This window comes from Corvus moneduloides, chromosome 1 (assembly GCF_009650955.1).
Source record: "Corvus moneduloides isolate bCorMon1 chromosome 1, bCorMon1.pri, whole genome shotgun sequence".
Lineage (NCBI taxonomy): Eukaryota > Metazoa > Chordata > Aves > Passeriformes > Corvidae > Corvus > Corvus moneduloides.
Window position 1 is genome coordinate 145,735,424 of NC_045476.1, and position 22,908 is coordinate 145,758,331.

At 39.6% G+C, this 22,908-nt stretch overlaps 1 protein-coding gene across 49 annotated transcripts in view; it reads left to right on the forward strand.

The window, feature by feature from the left end:
• Window positions 1-22,627, forward strand: part of RIMS2 (regulating synaptic membrane exocytosis 2) — a 467,470-nt gene extending 444,843 nt beyond the window's left edge. For 48 of the 49 annotated variants that reach the window (XM_032131090.1, XM_032131097.1, XM_032131106.1 and 45 more), the window contains 5 exons: window positions 15,652-15,793; window positions 17,127-17,239; window positions 17,975-18,076; window positions 19,046-19,185; window positions 19,681-22,627. In XM_032131090.1, coding sequence (XP_031986981.1) covers window positions 15,652-15,793; window positions 17,127-17,239; window positions 17,975-18,076; window positions 19,046-19,185; window positions 19,681-19,899 — 716 coding nt within the window. In that variant the 3' untranslated portion in view covers window positions 19,900-22,627. Of the gene's footprint in view, window positions 1-1,987; window positions 2,168-15,651; window positions 15,794-17,126; window positions 17,240-17,974; window positions 18,077-19,045; window positions 19,186-19,680 lie in introns of those variants that run through there. The other variant, XM_032131082.1, reaches the window with a different exon arrangement.
• The last annotated feature ends 281 nt before the right edge of the window (window positions 22,628-22,908 follow it).

Sequence of the window (22,908 nt, forward strand, 5' to 3'; positions counted from 1 at the left end):
ATGTGGCCAGAGAAAAATAACGAGCAACTAAACACACATATTGGAGCATGACCTGAATGAGACATCTAAAATATGTCAGAGCCTAGAGAAGTTGCCCTGGACATCTTTTATAGCCAGTACAGAGATAAAAAGGATTGATGTTCTTCTAAAATAAGTTCCTATGATGCCACATGAAACATGCATGCTTTATTGGATTATAGTTATCTAGAAATCAAACTATTGCGCAAATTGTAAAAATAGCTGTAAAAACTCACTGCTTTGCTGTAGACTGAGTGATGATGGGTTCCATCCCTGAATGCTAAAGTTCCGACTAGTTTTCATTCCTCAGCAAATTATGTCAGTGATAGTGTTGGGTGGTTTTAATGTCTTATTATTATCCTTTTCAAACATCAACTCAGTGAAATACACTTCAGAGGTGTGAAGTGTATTTCACTCTACACAATTCCTTCCTGAAGAGTTTCAGTTCCCTTCAAACCGTCATTCTCTCTGCAAAGTTTGTTCGATCAAACCCTAAATATTATTTACTATTATTTTGAGATAATTATTTTTTTTTATTTGGAAGAAAACTGAACACAGCCCCTGCCCTGCATTTACTATCATTACTGTTTAAAGGGCCAGTAAGAAAACAACAACTATGTGCAAGGTTTGATAGCATTTTTGCACTGTCGTGAACTACAGTGGAATAAGTTACTGATGCTGCAAAAGATTGCTACAGTAGCTAGTGCCTCTTTTTAATCATGTCCAGTGCTTTAAGTTCTTAGTATTTTAGGGGGAAGGTTGCCAATTGCTATACACTCAATTAATATAACATACTGGGTAAAAGAAAAAAAAGGGTAACATTAAATAGTGTTGAGAAAGATACGGAAGTAAGATTGGATAAAACCGCCAAAATTATGTGTTGTAGCTATGAGCAAATCCTGTGAATTCAAAAAAGGTACACTCATGTTTGCTAAGGAGACAGATGTGCTTTAGAGAAATACAGCTTGGCTTAAAGTGGAGGAGAGGTAAAGGATTTGCCTGTGGCTTGCAGGGCCAGTTCCTCAAGAGATGCTGGGCCACTGACAGAAGCCGAAGCAAATGGGCACAAGCTCACACACAGGAGGTTCGTGCTGAGCATCAGGAAACATTTTTTCACTGTGAGGGTGAGTGAGCATCGGTGAGTGAGGTTGCCCAGAGAGGCTGTGAGTCTCCATCCTTGGAGATACCCAAAACCGTCTGGCCCCAGTCAGGGCAGCTGGCTCTACGTGACCCTGCCTCGTGACCCAGGGTCCCCTTCCCACCTCAGCCTTTCTCGGGTCCAGTGGTTCATTCCCTTTCTTTACAGACGCCACCCGAGAGCAGACTCTCGCCCGTCGGCTGCAGGTGTGTCCTGCCGGCCAGGAGCGGGGGCAGCGCTGACCAGCCCCGCTCCCCACTGGGACCGCTGCTGCCTTCTCCGGTCCGTGCCGAGCCCCGGGGCCGCCCCTTCTACGGCCTCCCCCCGCCTCCAGCATCGCTGTGAGCCCCCGGCCAGCCCCGGCGCGCCCCTCCCGCCTCCTGCCGCGCAGGGGCCGCTCGCCAGCCCAGCGGGGACCGGGCGGAGAACAAAGTCTGCGGGCGGTGCCTGCGGGACGTCCCGCCGCTACCAGCCGGCGCCGTGCCCCGGTCCTGCCTCCGGCGCGTTCGGTATTTACAGACGCCGCGGCCGGGCCGTCCCGCCCGCGACTCTCGCACGACGGCGCCGTCCCGCTCCGCCCGCCCCGGAGCCCCGCACCGCCGGCTGACTGCTCGCCCCGCTGGTAGGCGGCTCCGTGCTGGCTGCGGCGGCCCGCCCCGCCGAGAGCAGCGGCGGAGGCAGCGGGGCAGAGCCGGGCACAGCGGGGCAGAGCCGAGCTCCGCGGCGCGCAGCCCGCCCAGCGCTCCCCGCCGGCCTCAGCCCCCGCGGAGGGCCGGGCTGGGCTCGGCCCCGCACCCGCTGCCGCCGCTCCGCGCCGCGCCGCCGCCGCCAAGACGCCGCGCTTCTTGTACCGCGCCAAAGGCGGGTGCCGCTCGGCCAAGATGGGCCGGCAGACGGCGGCCGGCGGGCGCGCCATGCAGCGGTCGCAGAGCCGGAGCAGCCTCTCCGCCTCCTTCGAGGCGCTGGCGGTCTACTTTCCCTGCATGAACTCCCTGGAGGAGGAGGACGGAGGTGAGGGGCCGGGGCAGGGTCGCGGCAGGTGTGTGCGGGGACCGCGGGCGCTCCGGGACGCTGCAGGGGCGGCCCGGGCTGGGCTTGGCGGTGGCCGCCCGCCGGGAAGGGCCGGGGGTCGGTGATGGACGAGGAGCTGGATGGGCGAACGCGAGTGACTTGGGCTGAGAGATCGGTAGCACCGTGCTTGTAGCTGGAGAGTGAGGTGTGATTTAACAGATGATGTTTACCGTCACATTGGGAATGAAGTTAGTAGCTGAACTTTAGTTATGTTGGGGGGGAAAACAAAGGATAGAGGGTCTTTCCCATTCGTTCCATTTTCTGCTCGTTCGTACGAAAACCCACACTTCCTCGCAGGTGGTTTTCTAACAATCTGCGGGCTTGTTCAGGTATCCCTTGCCTGTCATTACAACATAATTTACACAGAACACCAGAGTTGAGCAATTAAATACCGGCCCCGAGTAACCTTTCCTTAGGGTGAGCAGTGTATGTGGAGGGCTGTGTACAAATAGACCTTGCAGGTTTCACTCATTGTTAATCTCTACTCGTAAAAGTAAGTCCAACCAGTAAAGAACGTGTGTAATTTTTGTATCTTTGTTGCAGGACCAGAACTTTAAATAACAAGAGAAATGCAATGGATTTTCTGTGTAGCCATGCCCCCCCAAACGATTTGCTATTGGAAATGTGTGTAGCAAATGTACATGTATAGTTAAGCGTGGCACCAAACTCTATCCAGGATGGAGCTTGTATGTTGAGTTTGTTTTGAGTATACTGGTTTCATAAAGAAAATAGTCTGGTGTGTTTAAATATGTTTATATATAGAATGAACTGATGGGATTTCCCTTGTTTATCACAACTAATTCAAGATTTTCAATTTCATTAAGATAAATAGAGCAAATTGCACCTTCAATAGATTTGAACACTATAAAACAGAGATACCAATGTCCAATGCTGCTACGCAAACGTGTCAGCTATGTGTGTACACCACTCATGATCTATTTAAAATATCTGCTTATTCATTTTTCACCTTTCACATTTCAGGCTGAGAGTACAGTGGCTAATGTGTGTCCCCAGTCTTTGTGGTTTTTGATTTATCTTTTCATGTGCAACAGTCCCTGAATTTTTTTCTTCAAAGCGTCTCTCATTTCTGATGTGAATGCCTAGGTGTGGTCCCTCACCTTTTCCCTGCCCTTCTTCTGTGGCTGGCCAGGTTGCCCCTTTCAGTGGAAAGGAAGTGGCTGCCTCCCTGGGGCAAACTGTGCTGTCCTTCAGTACTCTCATCTGCTCCCTGCCTTGAACAATGAAGTGAACTGCAAAATATTGCCAGTTGACTGCAGGGTAGGCTTCACATGGCATTTTTAATACTCTTGATGTGCTAATAAACACTATGGGTGAAAGCACTCACAGAAAATGTAATAAATTATCCTAAATATGTTTAGGTATTCTTTAAAGATTATTTTTCTTTATCATTCCAGAAGCATTTTCTTTTCAGTCCTGAATTTTAGCTGCAGTAATTGCATTAATCCTTTGTGAAACCAGAGTATTGATTTGTTTTGTTCTACTTGGTTTTCTTTACTTCTCTAGGAAGTATTTTACTTATTCCCTGCTGGAATCTGTGTTTGTTTAAAACTGTTCTCTGGTTCAAAGAAATAGAAAGTACATGGAAGTCAATAGAGAAATATGTGTAAATTTAAGGGTAATTGTAATGTTTTATTTTGTGCTGGCAAATTATTTAAGCAGAAGTGTTAAAAGATTGTATACTGATTCACACGTTGTCACAGACTGTGTTGATTTATCTTACCTGATCCTGTTTAGATGTAGGCTACACTTGAAAATGCGTTTCATTAATCCCCATGAAAAAATAGAAATGTAATAGCTGTGCAGTTTTTATGGATTTGAGTTTCTGGTACCTGGATTTAGACATATCGGGTTATAGAAGGAATGGCAGGCATGACAGCTAAGATTGTTTCCCAAGTGTTCTCACTGGGATTAGAAAGAAAAAATTGTGATGTGTTTTTTGGATGGCAAGTCTCTTCTGCACTCAAATTGGAATTTATTGTCTTATGAGTGTTTATGCAATTATATTAATGTAACATAATTAAAGTGGGTGTGGTACATGCGCTCCCATGTCCACATACATAATGCTCTTTTACAGTTTAATTTGAAAAAAGATGGATGTCAAACCCACTTCATAAGTTAACTGTCCTCAAGATGTAGTTATTTCTGCGTGTGATATGTAGCTTAAAAAAAAGATAACCTGCTACAAGGGTGCTTTTCTTTGTTTTGTTACATTTCACACTCAATCATATTTTTAATACAAATATAGAAAACCTGATCTGTTGAAGCATTTATTTGAGATACTCTCTTATTAACTGCTGAAATGAATAATACACTGGTCCAGAGATGTATCTTTCTGTAGGAAAGAGTATGAGTACTGTAAAGTTCAGAAGTAATTTAATAGTAAGTAACTCAGTACAACTTATTAATAATTTTTGAAGCTATTTTTGAACATGATGATGAAGAAGATCCCTTTACATGTCATCTGATTAAAGAAGGAGGCCTCTTAAGCCTTGGCATCCAAGCTGTGATGTACTGAACAAGTGGGCTGTGGAAAGGCTGCTGTTTTCAGTTGGTAGCCATGAACTTGAATCACAGAATCATCAAGGTTGGAAGGGACCTTCAAGAACATCCAGTCCAGCTGTCCACCCAGCACTACACTGTAACCCCTAAACCACTAAACCGCATCACCCAGAGCCAGATCCAGACACCTCTTGAACACCTCCAGGGGTGGTGACTCCACCATCTCCCTGGGCAACCTATTCCAATGCCTGACCACCCTAACAGTGAATTTTTGTTAATAGTATCTAATCTGAATCTCCCCTGTCTCAGTTTAAGACCATTTCCTCTTGTCCTCTCACTGCAGACATGGCAGAAGATTGACTGACCCCCACTTCACTACAGCCTCTTGCCAGGTGCATGTAGAGAGTGATGAGGTCCCCCTGAGTCTTCTCCAGGCTAAACAAGCCCAGCTCCCTCAGCCATTTCTCATAAGGTGTGTTTTTTAGAGCCTTGTTGCCTTTCTCTGGACACCCTCCAGCACCTCAGTGTCCTTCTTGAAGTGAAGAACCCAGAACTGAATACAGTACTCGAAGTGTGGCCTCACCAATGCGGAGTACAGGGGAATTCGCCATGGCTAGGCCTGAACTTGCCATGGTTGGCCAGGTTTGCAGCACAGGGAGCTGCTGTTCAAAGTAGCATTTCTTACCTACTGATCAGTTAAGATGAATCCTTCAAGTTTATGCACATTCATTATTTAGGAGTTTATTATTCTTAGCCAAGTCTAGTAAAAGGTGTTAGAAGATAATTCTTTGCATCATCAGTTTCTTTCTGGCATTTCTGCATGTGTACACACAGGACTAACATGGTGCCTGAGCAAATTATTTATGTTGTCGAAGTATCAAGGATTTTAAAGAGGTGTCTTGCATTTTTTTTTTTGTTAGATTCATTGATGATGCATGGCCTGCATACTGAACTAAGAATTGGTGTCAAATAACACATTTGACAATAACACATTTGACAATAACATGTCAAATAACAGACTTAAATTATATGGAAATTGTTGAAGAGGTGTGGGGACAGAGTACAAATCAGTATCTGTGTGAATGCTCTTGAAGCATTCCAAGCCTCATATTTTTTCTGAAATCTTGCGTTTGTTGAAATAAAATGAATTTTTTGATTGTCAAAAGATGAGAAAATTTCCAGTGTAAATGCATGTGACATCCTTTTAGATGTCTGTGTAGACATAGTGCAAAATCTCATGCACGTGATGTATTTACAAGTAGTGCATGAGTGTACTAAACTTTCCTGTGAGCAAATGAATTCTTATGTACGAGAAGCTTAATGGAGAAGTAGAGTTATCAAAAATGCAGAGAAAAGAAGAGAGGGTCAGATCACATGATGTGATCACTAGAAAGCCTACGTCTGTTTTTATGAGTGGGACTGGTAACTTGGTGCTTCCTCAAATTATGCTGTGTGTATTGTTTACTGTAATAAATTTTCACTATGGTTCCCGTTTTATACTCTGTTTACATTCACTTCTGATTTGCATTTACACTGAGGTGTTGTTATAAACAGTTAAATAGCACGTTGCCAGGAATGCAGCTGTGGAGCTGCTGGTCAGGGCAAGATCTGTGTGCAGAACTATGCCCATCAAACGGGAGTACATTTCAATTTAATATCTTCTTTTGCCAAAGTTTTTGGGTGGTAGTGAAGCTATGATACTGAAGGGGAAAGCCAAATGCTTTGCAGGTGCTGAAGACAATTCAAGAGATAATTTATGATAATTTAAGACATAGATTAATTCAGAAAAACCGGAAAGCATCTTGGTCTCCCAGTATGTTAGAAAAACAAAAGGCAATTAAAAAAAAAAAAGCCACAGAATGTTCTTCAGTCCAACACAATCATGCCAAAAATAGCAAAAATTAGTTGCATTAGCTGAGGAGAAGTTACATGACAGTTTTGCATATTGATGTCTACCGAAGGAAATATCTGAGTGTTGCTGCAGGAGTTCAGCAGGAATAGAAGCACATTATACTCTCCTGTCACCTGGCTGATAACTAGCTGGGAAACTTGCTGGAGGGGTTGTTAGATCCCACGTAGGTGTCAGCGGGAGTGCTGCCCCTGAGTGAAGGCTCAGGACTTATTTAAAGGTACGCTGAGCTGCTCAGTTCAGCACTGGTAATGGCTTCAGTGGCATTTCTCACCAATTATTCACTGTGCATTGGTAAAGCTGGAATAAAACTCTGCAGTTCCTGGATTCTGTTCCTGTGGTTAGACCGCCAGATCGCAGTGTCCCTCTGGAGGTCCCAGTAGACAATAACAAGCAGACAATAATTTGACCAGAAATAGAAAATGGGGGAAGTAGTAACAATAAATTCATTAGCGCAGTAATTATTAAAGTGAAGAGAATCCTGCACATGAAGTAGTTATGCTTTAAAATTACCATCTTAAAAAGAATAAAGTAATATGGGAGTATCAGACAATGAAGAAAATGAGAATAACTACATCATCTTGGGGGAATTGGCCTACATTTTGGCCTTGGTGGTAAAGATGACCTTATTTATGTGGAATGTTCATAGGCAGAGCCAAGGAAGGATATGAAAGAAGGGTATAATGCCCTGTGACAGGTTATCCACTGTAAGAGATGAAGCTTTAAAGATCTTGGCTTGATAGTTGCTAACATACCAGAGCTCAGCTGCTGCACATTGCATGCAATAGTGGGGTCGCTCATCTTGGAGGATAAAAAGCACTCTGAATATGCAATAATAATTGTTCTGTAAAAATCTGCATGACATTTAAGTTTATAGTTGATAATTTTTTCTGTTTGCTGTTAGGATACAGTTCAGGGGCTGACTTGAGTCAGCCTTTCCATCATGGTGGTGGGTCTGTCCCATTTCTGCAGCTCCATGGGCTGAGTTCCAGGATGGAGGCAATATAGCAGGCATTTCCAGCAAGTCACAAGTGTTTTTACCAGTTATACTCAGGTACTATACTAATGAAGTAGGTGTAGATGCCAACATTGATAAGACCTTTAAAAAAAAAGTATAGAAAAAACTGTACTGTTGCTGACAAAGTAAAGAGCATGACAAAAAAACTCACTTGTATTCTAGAAAACTAAGGGAAAAGTAGAAGAAACTGCAGAACGATTGACATTCAAAGTACAACATACTTCAGCCTGAGTTAGAAATGCCCAGCAGACTTTTAAAGTTGTGTTTCTCTTATAGTTGTGTTTCTCTTCTGAGCTACTGGTTACACTGCAGCATGTATGTGAATAGCTGGCAGATAATTCAGGTGTAGCTGTAGCAGCAGCAGTGAAGCTACAGTGTATGATAGGTTGCATCTCTGGTGTAAAAACGTGTAAAAGCCTGTCTCATGTCTATGTGCTGTAATTGTCATTTTTCAATGTCAAGGTCAAGAGTGTAATCAGAGCAGCAACACACTGTGTTGTCACTGTTTCAATTTGAAGAGGTAAGTATTTAACAGCAGTAGTTTGAAAATGGGTCATAACAGTGTGAAATTTGCTCAGTTTTTTGTGAGCTGTGGTTATTTAAATAATGATATTTGCATAGGATTATTACTCATCTTAGACAAAGCAAAGGGCAAAGAGCTGTTTCTAATTTGTGTAATCTCAGTAGCCATCCAACTTCTTGGCACCGTCTACCTCATTAAGCCTTAATATAGAGGGTGTTGAATTGTTTCAACACATTTGCTACATCATTCAAAAATGCTGCACAGATCTGTCTGATTGATAGTACATGCAGTGACCCTTGCTATAATAAAAATAATCAAGGTTAGGGTAAAGAGTAGTGTTACTGCCATTATTCCGTATTTAGAAAGTATCTCTCACTTTATATAAGGCAAAAAAAATGCAATTCTAAGCTTCTCAATATAGGTACTCTTTGCTTTTTAAGCATTTTTAATCTGCTCTTGGGACTGCATGAAATAATGTTTATTAATAAATACATTATAATGGTATACATCCAGAAAACTGAATGTACGTGTAAACATAAAAACATTATCTCTTAAAACTGCAGAAATGGTTTCTGTTTACTTAAGATGATCATCCTTTGTCATTGGCAAAATCAGAGACTGAATGTGAAGAGTTCCTGTGATGAAGATGTGCACCTATCTAGTTATTATTTATATAAATGGTATACAGAATTAGAATGTAATTCCACAAAATTGCTTGCTCTATTTTTCAGGATTTTAATAGCTTGGGGATGAGACTGATTTCCCACTGCTTTGCACTTGTTTAGTTATATAGATTGTTGTACAGGATGTACAAAGTGGATAAAAAATGCTACCATTCTGTTTTGACACATGCACAAAATATGCACAAACTATTATAGACCTATGACATTTGAATGATAACAATCTTTGTGTGGAGATCATAACTGGTCTAAATGAGGGCTCCTGAAGAACTGTTCATTCAGGTCACTTGTCACGTGGGACACACAGCTGTGGGCTGCAGAGCCATGTGCTTGTTTGTTGTTGTAGCTCTGTGTTCAGGTTTACAGCAGGTAATGGCTTTTGGCAGGTAAATCCTCTGACCACACCTAGAAAACTGATGGCCTTATCAGTGACAGAAATAGAGACTTCTGCAGTGGTGCTGGAAAGGCCTGAGTGGCTGTGTGTACTTCTATTCTGGATCTGCATCTCGCTGTCAAGATCTGTAATCAGCATCTGTAAAACAAAGGATCCAACCGGACCTGCATAGCCTGCATGTTTGTTGTTATATAGTGAGAGCCAGGTAACCAAAAGAGAAGTGGAAATTACATCAGTACTAACCCATCTCTTCCTTACAGCTGTGGTTAATTAGTTTTGATTCCCTGGGACAGCTATCTCTTATCGGGGTAAATTCTTTGTCAAGGGAATGGCCAAGCATCCAACCTCTGTGCTGTGATTCTGTGTATACTTACTTGGGGTTACCAGGAGTGTTACTTAGCACAGATATTGAAAACAAGCCCTAGGGTGTTCAAGATGGTTATGTGTCCTTTTTATATGTAGCATGTGATTCTGAATAATAATGCCGGGGATACTAAAATTTTAGGAACATTAAGTACTTACTGTGTATGTAGGAAAACAGCTCTTTGTTAATGCTTCAGTCCTGCAAAAATATTTCAAAAACCTTTTTGGGAACACAAGACCATAAGTTGAAGATCTTAAAGCGATGGATGACACATGCAGACAAAAACAGTTTCTCTTTTCTGATGCTCTTAACAATTTGCTGAAGGATCAGTTAAGACTGGAGAATGGACATCAGAACAGCAGTGAAATTGAAGTGGCAGAATACAGCTTTAGACACATGAAGATGTGAGAGAGAATAAAGAGCAGGTGCTTGCCTTGAACCACAGCATTGCTTGGAAGCCATGTGTGGTAAAGTGACTTCACATCACAAGGCCACAACAAGGCACAGGGTTGACTGAACAAATGACCTGCCTTTCCATGATAGGGAAGTGCAATGCAGACAAAAGATGCTGCAATCTGACCAGGAACAAATGAGATTCATGATGGCTGCCTCTTGGGTCCTGTAGGAAATTCATCAAGAATGAGATGCCAAATCTTCTATACCAGCCTTTGACCAGAAGCTCAAGCAACAGTTCTGCAGTTGATTATTTAATTCAGCTCTCTCTTTTCCTTTTTCTTAGATGCTGTCTTAATTACTCTTAATCTTAGTTAACCATGTTTCCATTATGGCCAGAGGAAAGAGAGAGGAGGAAGCACAAAGAACAGGACAAGAGCGAAGAAGTGTTTCTTGACTGAAAGTGTAAAACTACTGAAGCCTCCCAAGAAATTTAAAAATGCATGGGGCAGACTGAGGCTGTCAGCCCAGACTCTCTCACACTTTCCAAACCTGGCTGCTCTCATACTGAAGAGCTTTCTTGCTGAAGGTAGCTCTGCTTTGGGCCTGTCAGAGCAGGCCATTCCTGTGCCAGTCAAAATTTATCAGTATTTTACATTCAGATACTCATGGAAGCAGGAACTAGAATGCAGATCTTCCCTTCTGCCTTACACGTAAGGGAAAACCCCTGGTTATAGTTTCCCCCTGGGTTTGCAATGTTCTTTGGGTTTCAGAAATGCTGACAGCCTGCACTGTGAAAATGTCCATTGGAAGGACTGTAACATAAAACTTCATAAGCTGATTGTTAGCACTGGCATATGAGAATCAGTGAAATGAGCTCAAACTCAAGTGACAATGAAATCTGCTTTTCCCAAATCCTGCTTACCTGCTTGTGTTACCTGTGGGTAACACAAAGAAAGAAAAAACTTGCCTGTGTTTCCTAGTACTTCAACAAGAGCTAAATGCCTTGTTCAATGCAGACAAAACCTGGGCTGCTCCAGAAACAGAGCTGTGTGGCTGCAAGCGAATTTGAGACCTGCCCTGTCTCCCTTTTCTTCTGTAGGTTCAAATTTTCTTAGACTGTCTTTTATCTAGTCAGTTGTTAACATATCCAGAGCAGGTAACTAGGTATGTAAAGAATTTTAGTCTTAAAAAATGGGCACTTTAAGGCAGCTTATTCTCTTTGTGGTTCTAACTCCTGAGTTCAGATGAAAATGCTGAAGGAGTTTTTATGCAGCCTTTCTGGTGAGGTGGGGAGAGCAGAGAAGAGCCACCTCAAGTGCTTAAGTGTGTTTCTGAAGGCACAGCTGCTCTGTACTCTGTACAAGTCCTACCAAGAGATCACATACCAGCTGGGGACTGGCATAGCCAACCTGCCTGTGCCTGTGCCATGTCCTCTCTTGGCTCTGTGCCTGCTGGGGAGCAGTTGTAGGAAGCTCCTGCGGAGAGCAAGCTGAGAGTTCTCGTTCTCACCGCCAGCGGCAGATTTCATCTGGCTAGATCCCAGATGATGGAAAGTAATCTGTTGCATTCACTGCAGTTTTTGACTTGTCCTTATCTGCTATTGAAGATCGTATCAGTATTTTTGCATCCCTAATTTGTAAGTGATTTGCACCCCAAGTTGTGGGAACAAATAATTCCATTCATAACTTAGAAAATGTGGCCTGCGGAGTCTATTTGCAGTAACCATATTAGTTAAATTACCAGTGTGATTAACTGTAAGAATGAATGTGCTTTCATAAATACCAAAGCAATTTATTCCACTCCTTACAATATGGCTGCAAGAATATGAACTAGTGTTTTTCAGATAATGTATTCCATATTTTGTGGTGAGGACTTGAGAGAAATTTCTTTTTGCTAGGGCAATTAGCTTATACTAATTTGGAGAACATTTTCGATGTTCTTTATTAGACTTTAGGAAATTGTGAGTAAAATTATTTTGATTGTACTCAGCAATGTAACAACAAAGTGCACTTCTAAGCTCTCATTTCCATATCCTTTAATTTGGTAAGACTAAAACAGCATGCATAACATGAGTGTATAAGTACACATATAACATACTTTGGGATTATAAACCCAACCCTTACTTTTACAATGATACCAGTTAGATGTTTGTTTCTGAATTAGTGCTGCATTCCCAAGTTACTAATCTAGCTAGAGGTTAGTATCGCCTTAGTTGGGTTCATTCAACTGTATGCTTGTCTTCACAAATGTTTTTTTCAGAAATTACCTGTCTTGAAAGTAAAAGAACAACTTTCAGTCATTTTGTTGGTTTGTTCCTTTTGGTCTGAGTCCAGTATGGAATGCAGCCACATGAATAGTTGAATTAATGCAAGAGAGGAGGTGTCAATTTCCAGGCAGGAATGAAGGAAAACAGTTTGGATTTACTAGAGTGATATGATCTTCAGTCAGATGTTCTACCAGCTACAGCTTGGAAGTATGGCACCAAAGGCTGTTTCTTTGACTTGAGTAGCTACTTTGCATTTTCATTGCCACTTGAAACCTTTTAAAATTTTTAATGCTGAGTTTATGAAATATGAATTATGGATGACACAAATACTGTCTTTGCTTTTAAATTGTTTGAGGAATTGTAGGATTATTTTTGATTTATTAATATTTTTCCAGGGCCAAATATATTGCTAGTATTGTGGGCAAGCAAGTGGAGGTATTTCTCATGTATTATTATATATTAGTTTAGCCAAATTTCATCTGAAAGAATATTCACATCAAAAGCAGTGGCCCAGGAGTCACACCACCCAGATCCGGGTCTTCTGTTAATTCTATTCCAAGTTGCCATTTTGCTGCTAAAATCTTCAGTTCTTACTTCAAGGAGCATCAATGTCATGATTATGAGCTTTATTGATGAAAGGTCAGATCTTTCTCTTTGGGGACCATCAGAGAGTGCTGCCTATTTCTGCTGAAAACTGGGAAATAGTTATTCACATAGCCTCCTTTCAGCCCTCCTTAAATTCAGTGTTAAGGTCAAAATAATTACTGTTTACCACTCGAATGTACACAAAAGTTGGATACATGCCTAACTTTCATGCTGTATAAAAGTTGTATCTTTGTGTGCCTCTTGACATGTGAACCAGACCACTTACTTCAGTTAAAATGAATGTGGGAAAGTAAAACTGCTTAAAAATAAGGTTTAGAGGGATGCTATGAGCAGCTACACGTGTGCCTCTATAAAGACCTGAATGGCAGTTGCATGAGTTCTTGATTTCTCAGTAAATTGATGTGCAATGGATGTGTTCATTTTTTTATTCTGTTGTTCTACAGTGAAGGCATACAGACTTATAATTCTAGTTCAGAAAAAAAACCTGCTTTACAGATTAATAAAAGTTACAATAGACTCCTTTATATATTACATAATTGAACATATATTTCTCCCAAACTCTCAAATCTTTGAAAGATATATGAAGATATTGAAGAATCATGCAAGATGGAGATGTTCTTTTAAATTTGCATTAGAGACTTCATGTTTACAAGAATGAATTGAGAATGACCATCATTCAACAAGGCTGAATGAAAATGAATACTTACTCCTCAAAAGAGTTCTTAGAACAGAAGCGTGATATCCTGTGGGGCTTCAGGAATTGTGTGCCTTTCACATGTAACTGTGATGCAGTGTACCTTTTCTACAAAACTATAGCACAATATTTTCCTGGAGTTTTGTGGGAATATTTCTTTGAAATGAGTGCTTGTATTTTAGAACAGCTCCAGACCACTGTTGGAAGTCAGCTGCCAGCTTTCATTAGTTGAATATAAATAATAAACCAGCAGGCACTTAGAATGGTACAAGCCCCCAAAAAAAGAAATTGTTGATTTCTGACCTTCATTTTTCATATGTTGTAGTAGCCTGGTATCTTTTTTATTTGCATTTATTGCATCAGGTATTGATGGGCATTTTTAGAAGTAATTTTGATGCAGTAAAATTTATCTTTTCATTCTACTGGGTACTGACTTCATTTGGATAGCTGAAGTTCTAGACGAAAATTATTACTTCTATTATTATTCCTGTTTGTATGTACTGATTAAAATTTATGGTCTTAAGGAATGTGTAGAAGGCTTGTAATAAGCAATATGATTTCAACCACTCATGATACTGCTGTAGAAATGTCTCACTGCTGCTAAATATTGCAGAGTTATTAATCTTTCTTGATGAGGAGCCAGTGGTTTTCAAGGTATTTTTGGTGTCTAGTTCCCACTTCACTAAATTTCCCATGTTCTTTGTCTTACCCAATGTTCCTCATGACTGATGGGCCTGGGAGACTTCAACTCATGCTGCAGCCTGTAGGACAGTGACACTGAGTGCACACATTGAAATTGATGTCTCTCTCCCATTCCCTGTCCAAGGATGCAGATCCTCTTACTATAAGCCAGTCCCCGTGCTCATTCCCCCTGAGGTGTGATAGTCCTCATCTCAAGACAATCTCCTCCTTTTGCTCATTTCCTTTTTCAAATCCCTAAAGCTTCACCAACCTCACAGGTCCAGAAGTTCTTCTGACCTCTGGTACATGACGAGGCAGAGAAGGTGTAAAGGGTAGCAGATGCTACAAACAACTGCAGAAGGAAGTTGAGTCCATCGATATCCTAGGATATTGGATATTACTCTACCCTCATTTTACCAGTATTTAAGAATTCTGTTATTATTTGTTGTAGCGTATTTAGAGTTCTTGCTCTTTTATAACATCAGTATATCACACATCACTGTGCTGCCCTCAGAGGTGTATAGAACAAATTGAAAGAAAGCAGTATGCAGAATTCCTTGCCCTATTGCAGGGAACAGCATTTAAAATCAGAAATGACATGGAGTGGCTGTCTTACTCATGAAAGAAAAACTGAGGTTTCATTTCTACTCATTTCTTCCAGCTGAGGTCTTGATCAAAATTCCTACACTAAAAAGCTACTATATATTGATTATTTTTCCCCTCATCTGATACCCAGACATCTGTCACATTGCTGTTTTTACAAGTAAAATTAAACTATGCAAATAGATGGAAAAATTGTTATTCTTGGAGGTGATAATAAAGTTTCATATTGTGCATAAAAATCAATACTGTATATTTTAAATATAAATTTAAAGCAGCTAGTGAATAGAGAAGAAAGCATGGGAAGGTTCTTGATCTGTGGTTTACTATCCTCACTAATGGGTATCTGTGACTTATTTAGCAGATAATGACCAAATGTTTTTAAAACAATAATTCATCTGAATTAGAACATTTCTCTGCAGGTTTTGACATCATGTTAACCTTTTAATTGAATTCCTAAGGGGGATTTATTCATCCAGGGAAAATATATTTTAAATATGCTAGCCTATGGATTGTTTAAATCTGGTTACCTCCGTGGGCAGACTTGTGTTGTCTGACCTTGGAAAGCAGGCAGTGACAGTACTAAGATCCTGTAAAAGAGATTTATGATGCTGTTTGCTGGTTACTAAAAAATTGATAATTTTTAAATGGAAGTTTTGTTACAGGTCATTAATTTGTGGCTCTGAGTGTTTGTGCCACATGGAGCATGGGTGTGCACGGTTGCCGAGCTGCGACAGCACAGTGCCATGGGGGCTTCTCTTTTGTCTCCACAGAAGCAGGGGGCAAGAAGCTGCGGAGCACCGTCCAAAGGAGCACTGAGACAGGGCTGGCTGTGGAGATGAGGAACTGGATGACTCGTCAGGCTAGCCGGGAGTCGACGGATGGGAGCATGAACAGCTACAGCTCTGAGGGAAAGTAAGCAGTGTTTACAACTCAGGTGTCCTGATGTTTCTCCATGAAACTGGTCATTAGAGAGAGGCACAGTGAGCGCTGTAGGTCTTGTTCAGTCAGAATTCCCTTCACAAGCCAGTGTCATTGATGGACCAAGCCTAAGTCTTCCCATGTGACTGGAAGAGTCTCCCACTGTTGGTGCAGAAAGGAGGAGGAACATTTCTGCTATGCCATGGGAAGGGCACATGGTGGGTCAGATCATCATCATGAGGTGTGTCAGGAGGGGCACAGGTGCAATACACCAGGTAAAACACAGATATGGACAAGTTCTCTTCCAAAAGCTCCTGGCATACATCAGTGCTTTGCAGAGCAAAGCATTTCCAGATCATTTTCAGGTGTCATTCACTGGGCTCAAGAGTTTTCCAAAGATTCTGCTGCTTTAATCCTGAAGAAGTTATGTGGGCAGAAGAATGAATCTGTCATATATCATGGTTTTCATAAAAGCCTAAGTTCTGAGTGATGTATATGAGACGTTGCCCAGAAAAGTCTTACTGTAGTTTGATTTATTAGTGGACAATACATCTATGCTGCACAATATATCTTATGTGTCCAAGTTGATGCACTATAAGCATTTGAGATGGCCATTTCTTAATGATTGCTCATTACAAATTTCATTAGTTCTTGTTGCCCTGTAATGGGTCACAGATAATTTATGGCAAGCATTTTAATTTTAAGTTACTTTGGTCATTTGCCACAAGAGATTTCAGTTCTGTTATTGAATAGATGTCATTCTCAAAGAAATTTTAAACAAAATATTTATAATGATGGCAATTTTAAAAATAGCAACCAGTATTTGGTCTAATGTCATCATTTCATTGTGTACATTTGATATTTAGCCATTGAATTCAGAGTAACTGAGAACTGTGAGCAATTTAACCTTCATGTAACTAAATCAGTGGTAAGGGTGTGTGTTAGTATCTTAATGAACTGGTCTCATATGAATACTTTGATAATTAACAGTGATCTTCAATATATTGGAAAAGGAGAACATGATGGAAGAATACTAATGTGGTAGTTATTGAGGATTAGTGCTTTCTTACCTTTTTGTTTATATGCTGGAGACTAAATTGCTGCTTGTAGAACACTGTGGGTTTTGAAAATTACAGTAATTGTTTTGTAAGTTACTTACAGTACTACCAAACCCACAAACATTAAGTGCAAAACACCTAGGAAACAAAAAACAAGCCCAAGCCAAAATAAAATTAACAAAAAACCAACCAAATAAATAAAAACCACAAACAAACAGAGGGAAAATTTAAGTGTATTTATTTTTTTGCTTTTTCAATATTATTTCTAGTTTGATTTTCCCTGGTGTGAGGTTGGCTGCAGACAGCCAGTTCAGTGATTTTCTGGATGGACTTGGTCCTGCCCAGCTTGTAGGACGACAGACTTTAGCAACGCCATCAATGGGTAAGTGTTTATGTCCTCTAGATATGATATATTCTATTTGGTCAGGTAATTAGAACATAGAATTTATCTAGATTCTCTTTAAATAAGGATTTCTCTTGTGGTTTTGAACAACTCAGTTAAGACCAAAGCTGTAACCTCAGCCGAAGTTGAATGTAATCGTGGATGCTTATGAAGACATGCAAAAGTAGAAAGGTGCTTTGAAAAATTCAACCTTTTACCTCTTTTTCAGTTTTCCATCTTTAAAATGGGGCTAATGAGACTAATCTCTTCTCTGAATCACTTGGATAATATTGTATAAAAATAGGTAATTTAGGTGCAAAATATTTGTTACTGTGTTTACAGACTTTTATATTCACAAGTTATGTTTTCATAACTTGTCTTAAACTAGAGGCACAGTGAAGAGATCTCTGGCAGTTTTACAGAGCTGCTTTGTATTAATTCCCTTGCTGCCTTTTTTTTATATGAAACTCTTAAGAAAGAGAAATTAATTTGAAGTAATAGAGGCATGGAAGATGGGAGACAAAGTGTTATTGCAGAGGTTTTAAATTGTTTACTAACATAAACAGCAGTGAAGAGGATAAGTATTAAATTATCTAGTGTTAAAATCCTGATCATACTTACTGATAGAAAACAAATGATACAAGTTGCCACATACTTATCCTAGAAACTATCTCAACATTTCATATATTAAAGTAGTTCTGAATTACAGTGCTGGAGTTTCTTTTTGTTTCCTAGGAGATATTCAGGTGGGAATGATGGACAAGAAAGGACAACTGGAAGTAGAAATAATCCGAGCCCGTGGCCTTGTTGTAAAACCAGGTTCAAAGACACTGCCAGGTAAGGAAGAGGAACCTTAGTAACAATCTTAGCACAGGGCCAAGCGTTGGACTTGATGATCCTAATGGGTCCTTTCCAACTCAGTATATTCTATGATTCTATGACTCTAATAGCATTCTACCAAAAAAATCTGTGGCTTTTCTGTTCAGTTTTGTCAACTCTTAACAAAGTCACATCTCAGTAGATTACAATGTTGTATGTACACTGAAATGCATAACGTACTGAAATGATACACCAAAAATCAGCCCTACTTCAGGAGGAAATTAAAAATCAGGCTGCCAGAAGACACAAAAGTGTTTTTGATAATAGCAAAGGCATCCTTTATTATGGGGTAGAAAGAAAGGTATATACTGAAGATTTTATATAGGAATCTTAGGAATGAAGAGGGAATCAAGAGATGTGGAATAGGACCGTCTCAAAAAGTAGACCAGTATTTGATACTTACTCCTTGTTTTATAATCTGATGTCCTATAACACTATGTGAAAAGGACAATATAATGATATTTTTAGCAAGCTCTTCTGCCAAAATAGAAATTGTGTCAGTCTTTTCTTCACTGATTTTCACCTTGTGAAAATTAATAATTTTAAATTATTAACAATTTGGAGCATTGATCCAAATCTCACCAAAGTCATTGCAAGTCGTGCATTTACTTAATAGCCCTATTTTGCGTATTACACAGTATAGGGATGCTATATATAGGAATACCTGATTTTTTCAGGTCAAAATCGGAATTGTTTCATGGTAGAAGAGACATACAAAATACATCAAGGAAAAAAATACACCCAAGGAGAAGAGTAAAGAAAATGCATGGCTACTTTGTATGGGAATAACTGTTAACATTGCTTGTGGAGATTTGTTCTTACAAGTTATATTAAAAGCAGATTTTTGTATGGTGATAGAAAGTGTGTATGTTACACCAAAAAATCTGGACTTCTTTACTTACTGTTCTTTATTTTCGTTCTTCTAAGCACCATATGTAAAGGTGTATCTATTAGAAAATGGAGTCTGCATAGCCAAAAAGAAAACAAAGGTAGCAAGAAAAACGCTGGAACCACTTTATCAGCAACTTCTATCATTTGAAGAAAGTCCTCAAGGGAAAGTTTTACAGGTAATTTGCATTAACATTCCTCTGAACCTGAAAATGTCACCTGTACAGTTTTCACTGAATGAGTTTCAAACTTCCTTCAGGCTTCATTTGGCAAAAAATTCTCACATTTTATATACTTGTTGAGCAGATAAATACAACAGTTATAGCTATTCATGCAAGTAGAAACTGAGTTTGCAAATAGAACTGAGCAAAAGTCAGTTATAGATTATTTTGCTTCTGGTATATGTGTGGGCTCCTCTCACTGGGTTTACTCTGGTATTGTGGATAAGTGCTGTTTGTGCCCAGATCATTTCTGTCGTTGCATCATGATTCGTGTATATATATATATAAAAATATATATATATATATATACACAGAGAACTAAACTATGGTTGCAGTCAGATATTTCATTCCTTACTGTAATTAATTAAGCAGAGACTTTTGACAAATCAGATTAAAGTTTTTGTAATTTTTTCTGAAGTTTTTTCAATTTTCTTGTGTTTCTTTTCCTAACAGATAATTGTTTGGGGAGACTATGGACGTATGGATCACAAATCTTTTATGGGAGTGGCACAGATACTTTTAGATGAACTGGACCTGTCCAACATGGTGATTGGGTGGTTCAAACTTTTCCCTCCTTCTTCCCTAGTAGACCCAACCTTAGCTCCTCTGACTAGAAGAGCTTCCCAATCATCTCTTGAAAGTTCAACAGGACCTTCGTATGCTCGCTCATAGCAGCTGTGAAACTGTTGTCATAGCAACCAGCGTTACAAAACCATAAAATTACAGGTCGCAAACCCTGGTAACACTGCATGCTTAATGTTGTGTCTTCTGAGCCTGTTTCTAGGGCTGCAACGCGATCCTGTGTTCTCAAGGAAGTTGCACACATTGTGCCCTATGGAAGGCCCTCAGGTGATAGACTGAAATCATGAAGAACTGATAGGTTTGGAGTTCAGGGACTCAGTTTATGGTCCAATCTGAAGCCATGGACTAAACTAAAAAATCAATCTGTTTCATGCAACGAAAGTCCTTTTCAATGGCATATCTGTTTTGTTGCTCCCGTTTCTTTATTTATCTGCCCTCCCCTCCTAAAGCTTGGTTATGCCACAGAAACGGAGTTACCCTCCCATGAAGCCACGTTACAAGTCAGTGGATTAGCAGACATTGGAAGAAAGGAAGAATGTAAGGATGCTGGAAAAGTCAACTGACACTTGAAGCAGTTGCTTGAGATCTGAAAACTCTTCATATTGAAAAGGTTCAAGACACAAAGTGGTGGGCTTCATACCTCCAGCTATTCACACAGTGAAACCCCAGACATGATGGACTCTCTGAAAAATAAAGTTCTGTGGATATACTGTACTGTATGAAATTAAGAAATTTTTTTGCATGGACACAGATTTAGCTGAACACTTAAATTATTTTCTTGAGGCTGCAACTTGCAAAAAAAAAAAAAAGAATAAATCAGCCATTTTCAACAGTTTATATTATTTTTAAAAATAAATTTCACTAGTGCATGGTTTTAAAGGGAAGAGAATGCAACAGGGTGATACAAAGACACACCACGTTTATCATTCTTTAAACCAGTCATGGTCTGTGTTTTTGCAGACATATTAAAACTAAAAAATAATTTCTAGCAAATATTTAAAATTCTGTTTATGTGACAAGAAATAAGTGTAATATATTAAATTTATTTAAATGTAAAAGGTACAAGCCTTGTAAAGTTCAACATAATGTGCAAATTGTACACTTCTTTTACCTCCTTTCTCTATCTCTCCTCCCAATCTCCCTTCTTCCTTTTGCTCTTTTTCCCCTCTACCTCCCAGGATGATCAGCATATTCTAAAATGGCTACCTTTTGACTTATTACTCTCTTATGCCCCATATTTGGTTCAGGGTTGCAGATTGTTCTGCATTTCTGAATTATTTGAGAAAAATATTGTTTAAGAGCTTACTTTTTTTCAAGCATGTTGAAAAGGATTTTGCAACATGGCTTGGGAGTACATTAATGTAATTCAGCATGTATTTGATAAAGAAGATATTTGAACTTTTGCAATTTATTGTACAGTGCATGGTAACTTATTTTCATTTTTTCTCACCTTCAAATTGAATTCTACAGCAAAATACTGGAATCGTGGCCATTGTAAGATGTCTTCAATAAATTTGTTTTCAGCACCAGCATCTTTCATTCAAAGACTGAGCTATCATTTCTTGAAGGTTTTTGGAAAGAGGAAAAATTAAGTACCTGGTTGATTTTTAGGAAGCAAATGTAAGCACTTTTATTTGCACTGAACCAAATTGATTGCTACATTTTTGAAATAACAAAAGCAACAAAGGTTACAAATCCATACAATTCTTCTGCTGTAAAGTTCAATTTTCATAAATTACATTTGCATTGCAAAAGACATAATTAGGTAGTATCTGTCTGGAAAATATCAGTCTTTGTTTTGTAAAATAGCCTTAAAGAAAGCTTATCAGTACCACTCTGACAGCTATTTGACACCATAACCAGAACCTCACTGCAGTTAATGGATCTTCAAAACCCTGGGTTTTGTAGCAGACAGTAACTACCGTTGGGTGGTGCTGCAAGTTCAAGCTTCTCATTAAATTACCTTATTTAAAGGGAATGTAACTGGCTAATGTTTAATAACAAAATATCCTTCTTTTTTTTTTTTTTTTTTTTTCCCCTGGGTCTTTGTATGCCTTGAATACCTACTTAAGGTTTAATATTGAAATCTTGCAATAATTTTTGAAGTACATTACATTTACCTTTATGGCCACACAGAATTATTCTGATTTTATTTGAAAATCTATTGAAGTTTCCCATTAACAAATTGTACATGCCTCTTAAGAGGGAAGAAGTAATAACAGTATCACTTATAATGCCTTTTACTTTGTGCAATATCATAGAAAATGAGATTGTGTCTTGTCTGCAGAGTTTATATAATGGATTATTGTTAAGTTAATAGACTGGTAAAATTATATTTATTGAAATAATTTAGACACCTGTCTACCAGCAGCAAATAACTATTAACATGCAGTCTACAATATCCCCTAGGATATTAAACAAAAATACATAGCCATTTTCCTGACACTGTGAGATGTGCTCACACATTCTTGTATGCATAGTCCTCTATAAATTATTTCAAATTTTAAAATCAAGGACATGACGCATGGAAGGTTTGTACATAATTGTCATTATGCAGTATTTATTTAAAAAAAAAAATTAATGTATTTTTTTTAATTTTCACATGTCTGCAACTCTGCTTATGGTTTAGTCATGTAAATAGTACTATTCCAGTGATCACTGCTGTCTTGTAAATAGTACGTTTTAAAAAGCTAAAAGGAATTACAGTTGGGGGAAAAAAAAGGGCAGATTAGGCCTGTAATGAACACCAACTAATGTAAATCAAACTCATTCTGGTGATGGTATTTAACACTTTAAATAAAACATTTTCTTTACAGAATTTGTGTGCAGCATTTTGTTGCTTTTCTCTAAGGTGGTCAGCAGCATCCTTCCATACCCTTCAGCGGAGCTGGTGGCAAGCAGCTCACGCAGCTGGAGCACAAGCATGCTTTTGTTCTCCCAGCAGGGCTGCCAGTGAAATGCCAGTTTTAAGATGCCACGTTCACTGCCAGGCACGGGGAGCGGTGGGAGGCCAGGCCTGCCCGTCACCCAGCCAGGCCGCAGGCTCTGCTCCGCTCCGGCCGCCCTCAGGCTCTCCCATGCCCACAGCGCACGGCTCCC